This window comes from Lithobates pipiens, unplaced genomic scaffold (genome assembly GCF_037356315.1).
Source record: "Lithobates pipiens isolate NorthernLeopardFrog02 unplaced genomic scaffold, aLitPip1_a1.2 Scaffold_8, whole genome shotgun sequence".
Lineage (NCBI taxonomy): Eukaryota > Metazoa > Chordata > Amphibia > Anura > Ranidae > Lithobates > Lithobates pipiens.
Window position 1 is genome coordinate 72088865 of NW_027507903.1, and position 20605 is coordinate 72109469.

Sequence of the window (20605 nt, forward strand, 5' to 3'; positions counted from 1 at the left end):
GTTTTTCCACTACCATTTATCCTAGCAGAGCACTGATGTCACTATAGTAGACAGGAGATAACAGTTACCAAAGGGTAATATTGTTTGTGTGTGTAGGGAGGCTTTCAATAATTCTAGCTTTAAGTTGGTTTCCTTTTAGCCCTTGTACACACGGTCGGACATTCCGACAACCAAATCTGTCGGATTTTGGCCGAAACTGGTGTTGCATACACACGGTCGGACAAAGTTGTCGGAAAATCCGATCGTTCAGAACGTGATGACGTTATTTCATTACGACGGGACTACGTTCAGACTAGTAGCCAATTGCTTTGGTCTAGGAATTTGAGCATGAGTGGCACTTTGTCCGATCGGAATTCTCTACAAACGATTGGACAAAGTCGGAGAATTTTATAGCCCAGCTCTAAAACTTTGTTGGTCGGATATTCCGACGGAAACAGTCCGATGGAGCCCACACACGGTCGGATTATCCGGCAACACGGTCCGATCGGACATTTTCCGTCGGAATGTCCAACCGTGTGTACAAGGGCTAACACTTCCACAGAAAGGATGTGGGGGATTAAAAAAAATTCTTATAACTATTTCTCTGGTGGTATGGCCCTTTAAAATCGTCTTTTCCAGATTCAGAAAGCCCTGACGCCAGCTTCGGTAGCTTTATTGACTTATGCAGTATATTCTTAATAGTGGCGCTATAAAAACAAAAGTTGGTATGGCTAAATCAGATTTAAAAAGAATTATCTCAAGTTCTTTCATAATAAAAATGGAAGTAATAACGTCTAAACTCGGTGTATGGAGACAGGCAAAGTGCTTGTTTCTATATGCTGCTGTGTATCGAAGCAGCATGTTTGTCACCACTAACCCTTCGATTCCCTACCTGTCACTGGTTGTTAAGGATGCCATTAGCTTCACAGCCAACAGGCTTCTAGCAACCAGTTATGTAGACAGTGAGTGGAGTTTGATTGGAAAGCTAAGGGATTAGTTCCTCATCAGCTTTGCTCACTCCTTTTGATTGACATCGGGCAGTGGCAAGATTCTATAGCCAACAGCAGACTGTCTATTGGCAATGGTTCTGCCCACTGCCTGCTGTCAATCATAATCTCTGATCTGATAGGGAACTAGTGTCTCTGTATCCCCATCAGGCTCCATCCACCCAACTACAAAACCAAAAAAGCAAGGAGATAACCTCTAATGCACTGTTACTGAGTGCCTGTATGAACACTCCAGTTTCAGTGTGCCACTTCAAGCAGTGCAGGCAGCACATTTTTGTACCTGTTTCTAACAGCTATATGAATTTGTCACCCGCATCAACATTTATCATGTGGAAGACTGATGAAATTCTAGAGCATTGTAGACACGCCTTATGAATTCCACTAAATGTGATAGGTTCTCAGACTGTCTTTATTAATGAGTTTGCTATAGTTTCCATAGGTGTTAAATAAGTTATTACATTATCAGTACTTTTTCTGTTTATATCACCAGGTGATCGGGAAGTACAGAGTAGTGACATACCAAACCTTAAAGTTCTGGAGAACTTCATCTATGAAAGCATGAGGTACCAGCCTGTGGTAGGCTTGGTCATGCGCAAGGCCCTGGAGGACGATGTAATCGATGGCTATTATGTGAAGAAAGGAACTAACATAATTCTGAACATTGGCCGCATGCATAAAGTCGAATTCTTCCCAAAGCCAAATGAATTCAGCTTGGAAAACTTTGAGAAAACGGTATACTATAAAAAAAAAATCTGGTATTATGGGTTTGATTTAAAAAAATCAAAGCAGTTATATTAATTTTCCTTGCACTGGATTGTATGTTTTTGCAAGGTGAAATGTTAGCACATTCCCTAAGCTCTGGTGAAAATTCCTTCACTTGCAAAGTGAACAACCTATTTGCCTTTGGTAAATCAACCCCAGGAAGTAGGAAGGGGCTGGTTTAATAAATCGCCACACTTGCATTTGAAAATACCACAACTACCATTCCTTAAGCCCTCCTTCACTGATGCAAGGTCCAAGGACCCTGTTGCTCCACTGCTGCCCCTGCCATCTTACTCTGGGCCTAGAAGTCTCCTTCTTCTCTACTGGCCAGCTATGAATGCTGTAAGGCCCGATTCCCACTTATGCAGGTTGCATTTTGCATTTTTTCAATTCACGTTTTTGATCCATTGAAGTCTATGGAACCAAAAAACAGAAAAAGTCCCCAGTCCTTTTCATAAAATGCATAGATGTGAATGTGACCCATAGGAAACCATGTTATATGACTGTAGTGTGTCTCTGTGTCTCTGGTGTAAACCAGCCCTAACTCCTGCACATGCATATGTGGAATTACTCAATCCTGGCAGCCAGATTCACTCCTGGCAGATACAGATGCCAGGATTATACACCGAGCTGAGCATCCAGGCAAATTTACAATTAGAAAAACTTTACAAGCAGGTAGGGATAACCCTATATTCACACCGATGCGTTTTTTTTTTCCATTTTGCAGTTTGTAGAAATGCACTACAGTCCATTGTTTCCTATGGTACTAGTTCACATCCATGCGTTTTGTGGCCAGTGCATTTTTGGAAAGGGTCGGGAACTTTTTTTCCCCGCGATTTGCGGCTAATAGATTTCAATGGAGCTGCACCAGAAACATTTGCGATGCGATTTTTGATGTGTTTTGCGGTTCTTATTTTACCACTGTATATAGCTGGTTGCTAAGTAGGGGGCCAGGAAGCTGCACGCTGTGTCCTTAGCAACCGATGAGTCACCAGCTGTCAGTGGGGTTCCCTGCTGAAACCTGAATGTAAAAAAAAAGATTTGCAGCAAAAAAACAGCATGGGGTTTCCCCCCAGGCCCATACCAGGCCCTTCGGGTCTAGTATGGATTCGGAAGGGACCCTACCACCAACATTTAAAAAAAAAAATGGCGTAGGGTCCCCCCAAAATCCATACCAGACCCTTATCTGAACATGCTGCCCGGCAGGTCAGGAAAGGGTGGGGACGAGCGAGCACCCCCCCCCGAACCATTTTTTGATTATATTTCTTGCACAATTCTCCCATCATTCATTAGAAAATTGTTTGTTTTTCAAAAAATTTCCAACATGCCTGATCACTCAAATTCGATTCCCACAGCCCACTAATGGTTGAAATTTGAATGAAAATTCTTAGATAAGATTTTCAAAAGAAAATTCTTACAAAATTCAGCTCGTGTATGGCTGGCCTCATCCACATTCACTGCTTGCTGACCAACCGCCGCAGTTTTACTGCGGCAGAATGGCACGGCTGGGCGAAACAACGTTGCCTTACGTTGCTTCACCTTCTGGCCACTAGGAGCACGCGCCGGGCACCTGCGATCGCTCGTGACAGAGCGAGAACTGGGATCAGTGTGTGTAAACACACAAATCCTGGTTCTTTCAGGGGAGTAAAGACAGATCGTGTGGTTATACTAAGTACTAAGTATGAGCACCGATCTCTCTCTCCTCCTAGACAGTCCCCCGTCCCCCCCCCCCCACAATTGTCAGTTGAAATGACGCAGTGCCGTATCGCAAAAAATGGCCTGGTCATTGAGCAGCCAAATCTTCCGGGGCTGAAGTGGTTAATGTGTACACACAGGTAAATATTCTTCTAGCTTTATTTTAAGCAAAGGAGTGTGGCCTACATGCGTATGTGTGTATATGAGTACATTTCTGTGTACATGTGTGTAAAAATAATGACCGGCAACACAGATTTCTTAATTTTTTTCCTGATTTAGACATAGTGCATAGTGAATTTTCCTGATCTAGGCGTGTACAGGATTAATGAAAACAATGGTGTACATTTATATCAGTAGAAAAATGCTGCGTTTTTAGGCAGTGTGCAAGAGGCCTAATGCCGCGTACACACGAGCGGACTAGGTCCGACGGTCTTCCCGACTCACTTTCTGTGGAGTTCCGAAGGACTTTCTGAATGAACGAACTTGGCCACACACAATCACAACGAAGTCCGACGGATTTGAACGTGATGACGTATGAGCGGACTAGAATAAGGAAGTTCATAGCCAGTAGCCAATAGCTGCCTTAGCGTCGGTTTTCATCCATCAGACTAGCATACACACAAGTGGATTTCTCGATAGGAACTGGTTCCGGCAGAGTTCCGGCGAAAAAATTTGAAACATGTTCTATTTCTAAAGACCTTCAGATTTTTGGACAGCAAAGGTCCAATGGAGCCCACACACGATTGAATTGTCGGACGGATTCGCTCTATTGGACCTTTGTTGTCGAAAAGTCCGGTCGTGTGTAAGTGGCATTAGGGGTGTATTTATAAAGTAGTGGCTGGGACATTCACCAAAAATGTACTACATAAATATCTTCCAGTTGCATGTGTAAGTAATGAGAGCAATTGATTTACCACCAGAAGGTTTTTTTTTTTCAAATCACATCCACGATTGTATAAATATGCCCTTAAATGAAACTTAACATACAGAAAAAATACAGATTTATTTTTTTGCAAATATTTTTACCTAGTGTTTTTTTTTTTTTCAGAGAATAGGTGCAGGAACTCCCCCTTTTTGGGTCACCCTTCATCTCTGCCCCCTACCCACCTCTGAGCACTGTCTCTTGGCTCCACCCCCTACCCACCTCCCAGTACCACCGCATTTAGAGAATACCTAACCAAGTATCATTATGTACTACTAAGTAATTTGTATGGAATTTGATAGACCCCACCTCAGCAACAATAGACTCCCCCAGCAACAACAGACCCCACCACAGCAACAATAAATCCCCCCCAGCAACAACGGACCCCCCACAACAAAATACCACCATGGCAACAATAGAACCCCAGTAGCAACAAAAGATCTCCCAGCAGCCAGCATCAATAGACCTTCCAGCAGCCAGCAACAGTAGACCACTCCCTCAACAGTAAATCCCTCCAAGCAACAATTTCCCCCCCCAGCAACATAAGACCCCTCAGCCAACAGTGTCAGTGTCACGTGCCATCTGTTGTCAGTGTCACGTGTCATCAATGCCACTTATCAGTGCCATCTGTCATCAGTGTCACGCGTCATCGGTGCCACGTATTAGTGCCATCTGTCATCGGTGGCACGTATTAGTGCCACGTATTAGTGCCACGTGTCATCAGTGCCACGTATTAGTGCCACGTGTCATCAGTGCCACGTATTAGTGCCACGTGTCATCAGTGCCACGTATTAGTGCCATCTGTCATCAGTGGCACATATTAGTGCCATCTGTCATCAGTGCCACGTGTCATCAGTGCCACGTATATGTGTCATCATTGCCACGTATCAGTGCCATCTGTCATCAGTGTCACGTGTCATTGTCTTGGTGCTTCAAAAGTGTAATAAGTAGTCAACAAGTTAGATGTGTAATTTATGTTCCTAGAACACATGATGGCGCTCCCTGCATGTTGGGCCTCTCTATGTGGCCAGGCTGTGAAAAAGTCCCACACATGTGGTATTGTAATACTCAGGAGGAGTAGCAGAATTGTTTTGGGGGTGTCATTTGTGGTATACGCATGCCATGTGAGAGAAATAACCTATTACAATGACAATTTTGTGGATAAAAATAAAAAAAAAATGAAAAATCTTAATTTTGCAAAGAATTGTGGGAAAAAAATGACAACATCAAAAAGCTCACTATGCCTCTTACTAAATACCTTGGAATGTCTACTTTCCAAAAAGGGGTCATTTGGGGGGTATTTGTACTTTCCTGACTTGTTCGGGTCACAAGAAGCGAGATAGGCCACCAGTACATCAGATGTGATCAATTTTGTGCGATTCGCACCACAGCTTGTAGACTCTCTAACTTTCACAAAGACCAAATAATATCCACTAATTTTGGTTATTTTTACCAAAGATATGTAGCAGTATAAATTGTGCTCAAAATTTATGAAGAAAAATTAATAATTTGCATAATTCTGTCACAGAAACAAAGAAATATGCGTTTTTTTTCAAATTTTTCTGTCTTTTTTCATTTATAGCGCAAAAAATAAAAACCCCAGAGGTGATCAAATACCCCCAAAAGAAAGCTCTATTTGTGGGAAAAAAAGGACAAAAAATTAATTTGGTTACAGTGTTGCATGACTGAGTAATTGTCATTCAAAGTGTGAGAGCACCGAAAGCTGAAAATTGGTCTGGGCAGGAAGGGTGTTTAAGTGCCCAGTAAGCAAGTGGTTAAAGAGGAAGTAAACCCTGAATAAACCCTGCAAAGGTAAAGCATAATGGACTACTATGCATCACATAGTAGTCCATTATGTGTCACTTACCTGACACAGGAGCCAGCGAAGTCACCGCTGTCCCCTTGTGTACGAAGCCTCCATCTTCTTGGTGGGTCTCACTGTTCCGACGCTGTCATTCGACGGAGCCGCGATGACGTCACTCCCGCACATGTGCATGGGAGCCGCCACTCGCGGCATATCGCCGTTAACAGAGGCGCACTCGGTGCTCCAGCGCGCCACTGTCTACGGCGCATGCGCCGTAGACAGCGATGCCTGTCTTTTGGCAAATATCTCCTAAACCTACACAGTTTAGGAGATATTTCTTGGACCTACAGGTAAGCCTTAATCTAGGCTTACCTGTAGGTCAAAGTGGTTTGTAAGGGTTTACAATAAACTTAAACATGCATGGGACAAAAAAAAAAAAATTAAAACAAAAAATCAAAAAGTGGCACACCCACTTGGTCTTTTTCCGCTGTCATTCTTCGATGTTCCTATGTTTGAACTGCTTGTGTGACCATTACATTGCTCATATGTCCAAATCTTCCATCCTGGCTATTGGACATCTTGTGGATTTTTGTCCACCTTGAAAATTAAGGGTTGCATGTTTATGAGCTTAGTAAGAAATTACCTTTTATGCCCTATGATTTCCAGTGTTCAGACACTGTAAAAAAAAATGCCTGTCAATGAAACAAGCTCTTACGTACATATTTGCTCTCAAATTATCTTTTGAAGTTGATTTTTATATTTACCTTCACATTAGGTAGCTCATGTTCCATTTATCTTAATGATAAACCCTTCATTAATATATAGCTACCTTATTATAAATATGTTGATGAATGCAGATTCCTATATAAGGCCATTTCATTTATCAGTTAATTGCTTTTTTAATTACCAGAGATAATAGACAAGTTACATTTAGAGTTTTATTTCACATGGAAGAAGAATTCCAATCACTTCATACTGTGTGTAATAGTCAAAGATATCATAATGCTGATCAGAAAATTGAGGTAATATCTTTGCTATTGCACCCTTCTTTCCTGTAGTACTTGAGACCAGAGGGGTTGTTAAGGATATTTACGTCAAACTCCGTACAATTTCTGCTTTTAAGGCAATATATTGTCGGCAATCTTGGCCCTGTACACCGCACCTTCGGCTCAGGTCCTCACGGATGGCATATTTTTGGAGAAATTCCATATCACGAATGGAACTAGGCAAGGGTGCCCCCTGTCACCTATTATATTCACCCTTTTAATGGAGTCCCTAGCACAAAAAATAAGAACCCACTCCTCTATCTCAGGTATATCCATCCTATATAAAGAGTATAAAATAACTCTATGTGCATATGATATCATATTGACCCCCACAGATCCGGCTTCTTCCATACCTATCTTGTATGATGTTCTGCAAAAATTCAATCGCTTATCCTACTACAAAATTAACAAGTCCAAATCCAACATTCTAGGTGTAAGTCTCAACAAAACAACTGCTACCTAAACTACTATATCTCTATCGAACCTTGCCTACCCCCCCGCCTTTTTCATGGATGTGAAACGCACCCTAAGCTCTTATGTATGGCAAGGTAAATGACCAAGATGTCCTTACAATACACTTATTAGACACAAAAGAGTAGGTAGGATGGGAATCCCAGATATGAAAGATTACCATGAGGCAGTTGTGCTGGACCAGCTAAGACACTGGTTTACCCCTTCAAGTGACAAACATTGGTTAGCTATAGAACAATACTTCAGCCCGCGAGGAATTCTAAAAACCTTTCTCCTGGCTCAACCCTTAACTGGAGTTTCACCCAGGATTTCCCATCCTACTATTCAAACAGCAATAAAAGCCTGGCGTTACTTCATTAAAACCTCTCCTACTTCCTCGCCTAAGTCTTCCATACCTATTCCCTTGGTATTTTTCAAATTTCTAATACACAATCTGCCCCTCAGAAAAGATCTCCCTCTAACCTATCTAGGATCTAGTGACCAATGACCAATTGCTTTCCCTCGACACTATTACAGAGACTTACAATGTCTCCTCCTTGGATCACTTTGCATTTCTGCAAATTTCAGCATACCTACATCACAATCCGACCCCTTCTGTTACGATACCCCATACAGTCTGGTCATACTGGGCCTCCACCTCCCCTAGAGCAAAGGGCATCTCCATTCTCTATAATCTCCTACAAACTAAAAATTCGTTTGTGAAACCCACCTCCATGACAAAATGGGAACAAGAGTTGGCTTATGTATTCTCAGACTCCCACTGGCTGAAAACTATACAGTACAACTCAACATTTACTAAATGTATTAATTATTGGGAAATATCCCAGGAAATACTACACCGGTGGTATCTAACCCCAGCACGTTTAGCAAAATTCACAAACAACATTGACAAATTTATGCTGGCAAGGATACCAAAGAGTGGGTACTCTGATCCATACACTGTGGGAATACCCACACCTGAAAAGCTTCTGGAACTGAATTTTGACACATATCTCCGTGGTCACAAGCTGTTTGACAAAACCCAATACTGCATTAGCCCTACTCAGCATAGGAATGGTTAACTTTCCTGGGGAAGTCAGGCCTATGGTAGCACATATACTGTTTACTGCCAGATTGATGATTCTTAGAAAGTGGAGAGGTCCTTTAGCTCCTAATATCTCTGATGTAACGACTCAGATAAAACACTCCAGCTCAGGAATCTAAGTCAGTTCCATAGAGCCTGGGATCAGTAGATTGTAACTCAGACACCATATCTGAACAAATGTTTTTTGACTTAGACAACTAAGGGTCCTTTCACAGTGCTGATCCTCCCCGTGGATATCCGCTTGCTCAGCGGGGATCGCCGGAGCGATCTCCGCTGAGCAGGAAAATGACAGGTCTGTCTCTGCACACTGCGCAGGGACGGACCTGTCACAGCACCGCTCTCCCCTATGGGAGATCGGGTGATGACGGACCACAGTGTCTGTCATCACCCGATCCGATCCGATGATGGATGGAAAAATAGCTTTTTCCTCCGTCACACTTTTTCGGATCGGAGCGAGTCGGCTGTCAGCTGACATCTGACGCTCCATAGACCTCTATGGAGCATCCCTTCAGGTCCGCCTGAAAAACTGACAGGTGGACCTGAACGGATCGTCAGTGTGAAAGGGGCCTAATTGTTATCATTATACTGCTGCTTAACTGAGGAGGCACTGTGTTCCTGCCTTAGGTCAGGACTTCTCTTCTTTGGCACTGGTGGACTAATAAACATCTGATTTATCTTCTCATTGTTTGTTTTACCCTGTTCAACATGAATCTTGAGTAATCCACATCAATGCTCTAATTCTAATTAATGTCTAGAGTCTCCAAGATAACGGCTTCAAAGCTGCTCACTGCTTTTCTGTATGTACTGTTTGACAAAATATCAATAAAAACTATATTCTGGAAAAAAAGGGGGTTGTTAAGGCAGTGCTCTGTAGACAGCGGTGCCTGTCTTTTGCAAATATCTCCTAAACCGTATAGGTTTAGGAGATGTTTCCAGCACTTACAGGTAAGCCTTAATCTAGGCTTACCTGTAGGTAAAAGTGGTCTGTAAGGCCGCGTACACACGCGGGGACTGTTCGCTGAAACTGTCCGCTGAAACCAAGTTTCAGCGGACAGTCCGCTCGTGTGTGGGCTTTCAGCGGACAGTTTCAGCGAACAGTCCGCTGAACAAGGTTTTTCGGAAATTCCCCACGTGTGTAGGCTTGTTCGTCAAACAAAGTTGCGCGCATGCTCAGAAAGGATTTTCACACCGAAAGTTATAATGCAGTGTATAGGACGTCGTATTTTTCGTCCCGTCGTACGTGCCGTTCACGTCATCGCGCACGGTTTCAGCAAACTGTTCGTCCGTCGTGTGTGGCCATGTCCGTCCATGCTAATTTTGAGCGGACTGTTTGCCGAAACTGTTTGACGGACAAAGTTGGGCGAACAGTCCCCGCGTGTGTACGCGGCCTAAGGGTTTACAACCACTTTAAGACAGTGGTCATCAACCCTGTCCTCAGGACCCACTAACAGGCCAGGTTTACAAAATAACTGAAATACATCACAGGTGATATCATTTGCTGCTCAGTGATTGCAGCATTCTAGTCTGCATCTCCCCAAGATAATACATAAAACTTGGCCTGTTAGTGGGCCGTGAGGACAGGATTGATGACCACTGTTTTAACCACTTGCCGACCAGCGCACGACGATGTACGTCGACAGAATGGCACGGGCAGGCAAATGGGCGTACATGTACGTCCCTTTAAATTTGCCGCCCTGCCATCGGGAGCGCGCCGCCGGCGGCACGCTCCCGCGCTGGTCGGGACCCCCGTGAGTCCGGTCGCGGGACCCGCGGACTCGATCGCCGCGGGCATACCCGCGATCGCCTCACGGAGCGGCCAAATGAAGAAATGCCGTTGTAAACAACATTTCTCCATTCTGCCTAGAAACTAGTGATGCTGATCTCTGCTCCATGTGATTGGAGTAGAGATCAGTGTTCACTAAATGAAAGCCCAACCCCCCCACAGTTAGTAACACACCCCTAGGAACACTTAACCTCTACACTGCCACCCACTGGTTAACCCCTTCACTGCCAGTGTCATTTACACAGGAATCACTGCATTTATATAGCAGTGATTACTGTATAAATGACAATGGTCCCAAAAATGTGTCAAAAATGTCCGATGGGTCCCCCACAATGTCGCAGTCACAATAAAAATCGCTGATCGCTGCCATTACTAGTAAAAAAATAAATAATAAAAAATTATTAATAAAAATGCTATAAAACTATCCCTATTTTGTAAACGCTATAACTTTTGCGCAAACCAATCAATAATCGTTTATTGCGATTTTTTTTACCAAAAATATGTAGAAGAACACGTATCGGCCTAAACTGAGGGAAAAAAATGTTTTTTTTATATATTTTTGGGGGATATTTCTTATAACAAAAAGTAAAAAATAATCAGTTTTTTTCAAAATTGTCGCTCTATTTTTGTTTATAGCGCAAAAAATAAAAACCGCAGGGGTGATCAAATACCACCAAAAGAAAGCTCTATTTGTGGGGAAAAAAGGACGTCAATTTTGTTTGGGAGCCACGTCGCACGACCACGCAATTGTCAGTTAAAGCGACGCAGTGCCGAATCGCAAAAAGTGGTCTGGTCTTTGACCAGCAAATTGGTCCGGTCTGAAAGTGGTTAAGAGACCATACAGGAGAGAGGGCTGCAGATAAACAGGTACAACTTATGTAGGAGGATTTGTTTAGTCTCTGTGTATCACCTGAGACTAGTCACTTTAGTTGGCATATGTAAGGGTTTACAACCACTTTAATACCTTCAGTAGTTTATTTCAAGACACTGACCTATAAAAGTAAGCTGGTAGTGAAACCAGATGGGAATCTGAACTCTCAGTCTATATACTTGTGTCATGTCATCATCTTAGAATTCTAAAAATAGAAACAGCCAAGGAACAAGCATTTTCAGAAGGGGATTAGCAAAGGTGACCCTTACTTTCTCTTAAGTTCCTACAAAACGCATTAATATTCAGAGCACTGTCTAGAGTTGCTGCTGAACTCATCATCATCTTTACACCAATTGTATTGTTTGATTTGATATGGGATTTGTACTGCACCGAATGCGCTCCGTGTTCTAGTTCTTAACATGTTTTTCCTCGTGTTTTTAGGTTCCACAACGTTACTTTCAGCCATTTGGTTTTGGTGCCCGTGCCTGTGCTGGGAAATACATAGCTATGGTGATGATGAAAGCAATACTGGTTTCTGTGCTGAAAAGATACAAGGTGCAAACCCTGCGAGGACGCTGTGTGGAGAACATTCACAATAGTAACAATCTGTCCACGCACCCTGATGAATCGCAGACCTCATTAGAGATGACCTTCATTTCTCTGCACACAGCCCCGCTCACACATTAGCGCTAACCACGTTCATTTGTGCCGGGGCTGCAGATCTGAAATGTGATTAACCTAGAATAAGTGACAGTGTTGGTCTGTGTTAAATCTAGATTGAATCACTGACATTGTATTGTAGTGTCTGATACAGTTATATATTTTATGCATATTTAATATTAATAAAGTATTCTGTTCATTTTCTCATTTTAAAAAATATATGTTGGCATCTGTACTTGTGTATTTTTAGTATAATTTATTACTTTTACCATGATCTATCAAAAATGGTGTGTGGCCTGTGTATATAGGTGCCTAATGTATTGTATAGTGGTAACTTAGAATCACTTAGGGGTATATTTATAATAAAAAATTGACATAGGTATTTCTCTGGCAAAACTGCAAGTACATTCGTTCTGTGTGAACAGTCTTAATTTTGGCAGCAAATTTCAATTTAGTTTTAGTCTTATGCCCCGTACACACGGTCGGAAATTCAGACGGAAAAGGATTATATTGTCGGAAAATCCGATCGAGTGTGGGCTCTATCGGACTTTTTCCGTCGGAAATTCAGATGGAAAAAATTTGAGAGCAGGATCTCAAATTTTCCAACAACAAAATACGATCTGACTTTTTCAGTTCGTTTGTAGAGGAATCCGATCGAACAAAGTGCCACGTATGCTCAGATCAAATTTAGAGACCAAAGCTATTGGCTACTAGCCTAAACGTAGTACCATAAAGAAAGGAACGTCATCGCCTTACGAACGATCGGATTTTCCGACAACTTTGTCCGACCTTGTGTATGCAACAAAATCCGTTGGAAAAAATCCGACGGATTTTGTGGTCGGAATGTCCGACCGTGTGTACAGGGGCTAAGTCTGAGGACTAAAATGGCATTTTAGTTTTAGTCCCATTTTAGTCTTCTGTAATTATTTTCGTTTTAGTCGTATTTAGTCCACTAAATCTCCAGTACATTTTAATCGACTAAAATGTCCTACGTTTTAGTCGACTAAAATCTCCAGTTTTATCTCTAGTAAATCTCCAGTACATTTTAGTCGACTAAAACTCATTTTAGTCGACTAAAACTCATTTTAGTCGTCTAAAATCTAATAGGTGTAATTAAATTGTAATGCGTTTTTCTACTTCTTCCAAACTCATTATATACTGCTGGAGAGAAAAAATCGAATGTGTTTTTTATTATGGCATTGAGGCATGAACATGCACTACTTTTCGATGTTAATTTTGAAGTCAAATTTCAATTTAGTTTTAGTCTAAAGCCCCGTACACACGATCGGAAATTCGGCCAGCAAAAGACAGATGAGAGATTTTGGTCGGAAAATGCGTCCGTGTGTAGGCCCCATCGGACTTTTGCTGGCCGAATTCCAGCCAGCAAAAGATTGAGAGCAGGTTCTCAATTTTTTGGTCAGAAAAAGTTCTGTTCGGAAATTCCAATCCTCTGTAGCAATTCCAGCGCGCAAAATTCCTACGCATGCTCGGAAACAATTTGACGCATGCTCAGAGGCATTGAATTTCATTTTCTCGGCTTGTCGTAGTGTTGTACCACGTTCTTGATGGTTGAAAGTTCAGCGAACTTTTGTGTATGCACACCAAGTCTGAGAGGAATTCCGTTGGAAAAAACATCCAAGATTTTTCCGATGGAAATTCTGCTCATGTGTACGGGGCATTAGTCTTTTGACTAAAATGCTATTTTTTTGTGGTATTTTAGGCATCTCAGTTGTTTTTGTCGTATTTTAGTCGACTAAAATAATATTCATTTAGTCCACTAAAATGTTTTAGTCGATTAAATTAACACTGTGTGAGAATGATGCACGACTGAATGTTCTCCTTCAATTTCCTCTACAGGTAGAATAATATGTTTTCATAAAAATACCGCAATATGGCCACTGGATGAAGTTCAGGATCATAGGAAATAGGTTTTGATTTTTGTGATACTCAGCACCATCTAGAGGCCATAATGTAGTATTTTCCAAAACCACTTGATTTTTTTTAATGAATTAATAACATTAGACCCTATACTTTTGTGCTATATTCAAATAACAAACATACCAGCAGTTTTAATGGCTGAATAGCTATGTATATTTTATTTTTTTATAAACACACCCCTTAAAGTAAAAAGGAGGTCCGTCTCCCCCACGGAAAAATTTAAAGTCGGCAGCTATAAATACTGTAGCTGCTGACTTTTAATATATGGACACTTAACTGTCCAGGGAGCCCATGATGCCGCAGCCATTCCTGTTAAGGGAACCTGGCAGCGAAGCCTTTTGGGGCTGCGATTTCTAATTGGTCCGCCAGCAGAGGAAGGAGGAGGGGGCCGCGGCCCCGTCTCCCAGAAGTGGGGACAGGTACCTGTCAAAAACAGGTATCTGTTTACCCCTCCCCCCAAAAGGTGCAAAATGCGGCACCAGAGGGGGAGAGGAGACAGATAAGCGGAAGTTACACTTTTGAGTGGCTCCATGGACAATATTTTTTTTTTTTAAGCTAAAAAAAATGGAAAAAGTGCTTGATAAAAAATGCTGGTAATAGCTTTTTGTAGTAGCGTTTTAGGAGCATTAGCATTTTATTAGCATTTTTGCAGTTCCTTTAAAAAAAAGCTCAAAAAACACTATTAGTAGCTTTTAGGAGTGTTTCTGCTGAAACAACGCGCCAAGAAACTCTACAAAAACATATTTTTTTCTGCCCCTTGACAGTGAAGCTCAAAAAAACTCGAAAGCCTCATACACATGATCGGATTTTCCGCAGACAAAACCTCAGACTTTTGTCCAAAGGCGTTTGCCTGGATTATGTCTTGCATACAAACAGCAAGGAATTGTCGGCCAACAAACATGAACGTAGTGAAGTGCTACATGGTTTTTCAGCTCTTCAGCACCATCCTTTGGGCTCCTTCTGCTAATTCAATGTTAGTAGAAGTTTGGTGAGTCTTGATTCCCGCTTTTCATTTTGCGCTTTTCATTTCGCAATTTTAATTTCGCGATTTTCATTTAGTGCTTTTCAGTTTGCGCTTTTCATTGCGTGCTTTTCAGTTAATTTCTGAATGGCCGTTCGTCAACCAGACATGTTGCAGAATCAGAGATAACATGTTATTTATTATTGGCCTTGGAGTTATTGCTTTGACCCAAGTCCAGTCCAGGAACAGGAGGAGGAGGAAATCTTGGACCAAAAATTGGTTGCTTTATTAATCGTGACCAATTATGTCATATGCCTTTGCTGCGGGAACTCCAGGAGAATAATCTGGATGATTTTCGGAATTATCTCTGGATGACGGACCCCTGTTTTCACCAACTCTTGGCATTGTTGACCCCCTATTTTAAGAAGCAGGACACATGCATGAGGCTTTTATTTTATTTTTTGGTTGAATAATGATTTGATTTGGTATATTTTCTATATTTTTGGATGGATAGAATGCACTTTTTGGTTAAGTTCTATTGGCAGATAGCATGTCTACTTTTATTTGTTTTCTTTTTTTTTAATGCACAATAAAAAAATTGTGGAGAATAATACTTGGTTATGTGTTTTACTTCAAATGACAGTTTGGGAGTAGGCAGTTACATTTAAAAAAATACAACATTGTAGCTTTGATTTTAAAAACTCTTCTTGATATCACTAGAAAAAAAAGCCTTTGAAAATGTGTTTGCAATAACTCCATCAGTATCACCAGCAAAGCAGCTTCATTATTTTCCCATTAAAGAAGAAGAGAATGTGCACTGCATTTCGAGATTTCATAATTTGCCACGTCACAATGTTAATTCTCTATTACGAACGCTAGTTTACCAGACCGACCGCTTCTGGTTTGTCCTTTCTTCCGAGCATGCATGTTTGTACTTTGGACTTTTGTCCGACGGACTTGTATACACCTGCTTGGAAAATCTGACAACAGACATTTGTCCACGGAAAATTGTAAAACATGCCACCCAACATTTGTCCGTGTAAAATCCGACAACAATTGTCCGATGGAGCGTACAAACTGTCAGATTTTCCGCCAATAGTCTGTCATCACACATTTCCTGTCGGAAATTTGATCGTGCGTATGCGGCTTAAAACTGCCTACACATGATTGGATTTTCGGCAGAGAATTGTGTGATGACAGACTGTTGGCCTAAAATCCAATCGTTAGTACGCACCATCAGACAATTGTTGTCCAACTTTCCGCCAACAAATGTTGGATGGCAGGCTAGTAAGTTTTCGGCGGACAACGGTCTGTTGTCAGATTTTCCGTCACACAAAAGTTGAAAGTACAAACACGCATGATCGGAAATTAATGCTCACCAAACACGAAATTAGCAGAAGGTGACCAAAGGGTGGCGCTCAAGAGCTGAAATTCCACGTAGTACGTTACTACGTTCGTGTTTGTTGGCCAACAAGTGTGTAATTGTCTACTGTTTGTATGCAAGACAAGTTCCTGTGACACACCTTTCGGAAAAAAGTCTGAGGCTTTGTTGGCCAACAATCTGATCATGTGTGCAAAATCTGAACAAAACTCTGGATAGCCGCACTTCGGATTGAGTAAAAAATAAAGTGCCTTTATTTCTTCAAATGCAAGTGCATTTTTCCCAGTCATTCTTATCAATTAACAACTGGGTGTGGGATGCATGTGTGGAGAATCTACGATGATAGCTTACCAGCTGTCATGGTTTTACCTCTGATTTCATTTTTGTGTGTCTATACTTGAATGGTATATATTTGTTTTTTATTCAGAACAAAAGTCAGCTATGAGTAAGCGCTGTTTGTAGCGTGAAACGCGTCAGAAACCTTGTTCTATTTTTTTGTTCTCCTTTGCTGTGATGTGTTGTTCAATGGAGTTTTGCACTTGCATTTGAAGAAATAAAGGCACTTTATTTTTTACTCAATCCGGAGTGCGGCTATCCAGAGTTTTGTTCAGATTTTGCACACTTGGCTTATGCAATCAGCCTGCACCTGGAACCCCTACCTACTTGGAGAGCCAGCAGCCTGTAAGTGGTTTGACCTGGAGCAGTGAAATTTCTGTTCAATCTGATCATGTGTACAGGGCTTAATAGCCTAAGTTAGTGTGTATGGACACATGGGGGTTATTTACTAAAGGAAAATACACTTTGCACTGCAAGTGCACTTGGAAGTAAGGTCGCAGTAGATCCGAGGGGGACATGCAAGGAAAATAAAAAACAGCATTATAGCTTGCACATGATTGGATGATAAAATCAGCAGAGCTTCCCCTCATTTCAGATCTACCCCTTAGATTTGGAGCGACTGCACTTCCAAGTGCACTTGCAGTGCAAAATAGATTTGCCTTTCGTAGATAACCCCCATAGAATAACTAAGAACATAAGAAAATGCTAATAACAGCTTCAGAACGTGATGACATTCGTTTGTTACGATGGGACTACATTCAGGCTAGTAGCCAATAGCTTTGGTTTCGTAATTTGATCTGAGCATGCGTGGCACTTTGTCCGATCGGAATTCTGTACAAACGATCGGACAAAGTCCAATGTTCATGTTGTCGGAAAAATGTATATCCAGCTCTCAAACTTTGTTGGTCACACATTCTGACGGAAAAAGTCTGATGGAGCCCACACACTGTCGGATTATCCGACAACACGGTCCGATCGGACATTTTCCGTCAGAATGTCCGACCGTGTGCACAAGGGCTAAGAGAGCAGCTGTGAGGTGGAGCCAGCTGTGCCTGCCCCCTCCCCTGCGCTCCAGTGTGAGCTTAAAGTGTAGAGCTCAGAGAGGTGACTGACAGTCACTGCTCTCTTCCCTCAAAAGACTGATGCCGTGTACACACAATCGGACTTTCCGGCACAAAAGGTCTGACGGAATCATTTCATCGGATATTCCGATCGTGTGTGGGCTTTTTTTTCCGAAAATTATAACGGACCTAGAAATAGAACATGTTTTAAATCTTTCCGACGGAATCAATTTCTGTCGGGAAAACCGGTCGTCTATGTGCTTTTCCTACAGACCAAAAACGACGCAAGGGCAGCTATTGGCTACTGGCTATTGAACTTCATTTTTCTAGTCCCGTCGTACGTGTTGTAGGTCACCGTGTTCTAAACAATCGGACTTTGGTGTGATCGTGTGTAGGCAAGTCCATTTCAGCGGAACTCCGTCGGAACTTCGTCGGGACTTCGTAGGGACCGGCAGGGTTCATTCTGATGGAAAAAACGGTTGTGTGTGCGCAGCATGAGAGTATTTGCTCAGTTCTCAGTCTTATGCCCCGTACACACGAGCGGACTTTTCAACATCCAAAGTCCGAAGGACCGAGTCCGTCAGACTATCCGATCGTGTGTGGGCTGCAACGGACTTTTGATTCGCCAAAGTCTGACGGACTTTAGAAATGAAGCATGCTTCAAATTTTCCCGAAGGAACTCCGCCGGACCCGGTCCCCTTCGAAAACTCCGTTTGTGTGTATGCTACTCCCACGGACTAAAACCGACGCTAGGGCAGCTATTGGCTACTGGCTATGAACTTCCTTATTCGAGTCAGGTCGTACGTCATCACGTTCGAATCCGTCGGAGTTTAGTGTGATCGTGTGTGGCCAAGTCCGTTCGGCCGAAAAGTCTGTCAGAACTCCGGCGGAACTCCGGCGGAACTCCGGCGGAACTCCGGCGGAACTCCTTTGGAAGTCTGTCGGACATAAGTCCTCTCGTGTGTACGGGGCATTAGAGACAACATCGGACAACTGCAGGATGGAGATGAGGATGTGTGTTTTGTTTTTTAAACTTCATATTTAAAAGAGGTTGTAAACATTTAAGGTTTTTCATCTTAATACAGTCTATGTATTAAGGTGAAAAACCTCCTGTGATGCAGCAGCCCCCCAGAACACCCCCTTTTACTTACCCGAACCCAGTCTTTCCAGTGAAGGGGACAAGCACACCAGCTCCAGCCAGTGTCTCCGGTCCTGATTGGATAGATTGATAGCAGGGCAGCCATTCTCTCCCGCTGATGTCAATCAAATCCAATGCCGTGGGAGCCGGGGGCGGGGCCGAGTCCTGTTGTCTGCGTCAATGAATGCAGCAGGACACGGGAGCGTGGCCGCATGAGTGCCCCGAGGGTGAGCAGCTCTTCAACGGGGCACTCGAGTAGAGGAGGAGCCAGGAGCGTCACTGAGGGACCCCAGAAGAGGAGGATTGGGGCCATTCTGTGAAAAATGAACTGCGTAGAGGACAGGGCCATCTTTAATATTGATGGGACCCTGGGCAAAAGTTTTCTTGGGGCCCCCCCCATGCAGTTTTGCTCTCCACCTGCTCTGAGACATACAATAAATAGCAGCTAGATATGACATCAGGGGGGCATTATATACATATCAATACTGCCAGTCACCCCTATTTACATATGAATGCCACTTCTATTTACATCCTGTTGTCTGTGTCAATGAATGCAGCAGGACACGGGAGCGTGGCCGCATGAGTGCCCCGAGGGTGAGCAGCTCTTCAACGGGGCACTCGAGAAGAGGAGGAGCCAGGAGCGCCACTGAGGGACCCCAGAAGAGGAGGATTGGGGCCATTCTGTGCAAAATGAACTGCGTAGAGGACAGGGCCGTCTTTAATATTGATTGGACCCTGGGCAAAAGTTTTCTTGGGCCCCCCCCCCCATGCAGTTTTGCTCTCCACCTGCTCTGAGACATACAATAAATAGCAGCTAGACTCAAAATCAGTTTACTGAATCAGATCAGGTGGCTATTGCAATTGGTTGCCAGAGGTTACAGTGTATCGTTACTACTCACTGACTGGTTGCTAGAGGTTACAGCACACATTACAGCTCACTGATTAGTTGCTAGAGGTTACAACACATGATTTCTGCTTGTTGATTGGTTGATAGAGATTACTGTGGATATGACATCAGGGGGGCATTATATACATATCAATGCTGCCAGTGACCCCTATTTACATATGAATGCCACTTCTATTTACATATGAATGCCGGTAATTTACATGAAAACACAGGTCTGCAGCGGAGCCATCTGTACACAACAATAGGGCAGAGCTGGGCAGCATTAGTAGCAACACTTCACACTGCGATATTGGGACACATCACAGGACTAAAATCTCAAGGGACGAGGGAATTTAAACCAGGATAGTTAGCAAGTATGAAGCAGCTGCTTTGGGCCCCATAACAATGACAGGGCCCAGGGCAGCTGCCCCTTTTGCCCTGCCTTAAAAATGGTCCTGGTAGAGGAGATGAGTATGACATGTTTTTTTTTTTTTTTTTAAACAAACCTTTACATATCCTTTAAATGATACATATATGATTAAAGAACTGTGTCATATCTGCCTGGAGTTCAGCTTTATTAAAAGCTATAGATTTTAAAATATTGAAAAGTACTTTTAAAGTGAAATGAATATGGTAAAGGTTATACAAGATTTTAGAGACTGGGTTTACGTTCACTTTAAGCTTTGCCACATAATATCGGTTTTCCATATGGTTGTATGATATTAGAAGTATTATGTTACAGATGAAATGCCCTGAGATCTTGATATTTATTTTGTGCATGTTAGTTATTTCATGGTGTTTATGTGCTTAGTACCCGTGT

The 20605-nt window shown here is 42.5% G+C and overlaps 1 protein-coding gene across 1 annotated transcript in view; it reads left to right on the plus strand.

Moving 5' to 3' along the window:
- Positions 1-15594, plus strand: part of CYP19A1 (cytochrome P450 family 19 subfamily A member 1) — a 136041-nt gene extending 120447 nt beyond the window's left edge. Inside the window, exons 9-10 of the mRNA XM_077468397.1 lie at positions 1477-1718; positions 11866-15594. Coding sequence (XP_077324523.1) covers positions 1477-1718; positions 11866-12111 — 488 coding nt within the window. The 3' untranslated portion in view covers positions 12112-15594. The remainder of the gene's footprint in view (positions 1-1476; positions 1719-11865) is intronic.
- Positions 15595-20605: the final 5011 nt, after the last annotated feature.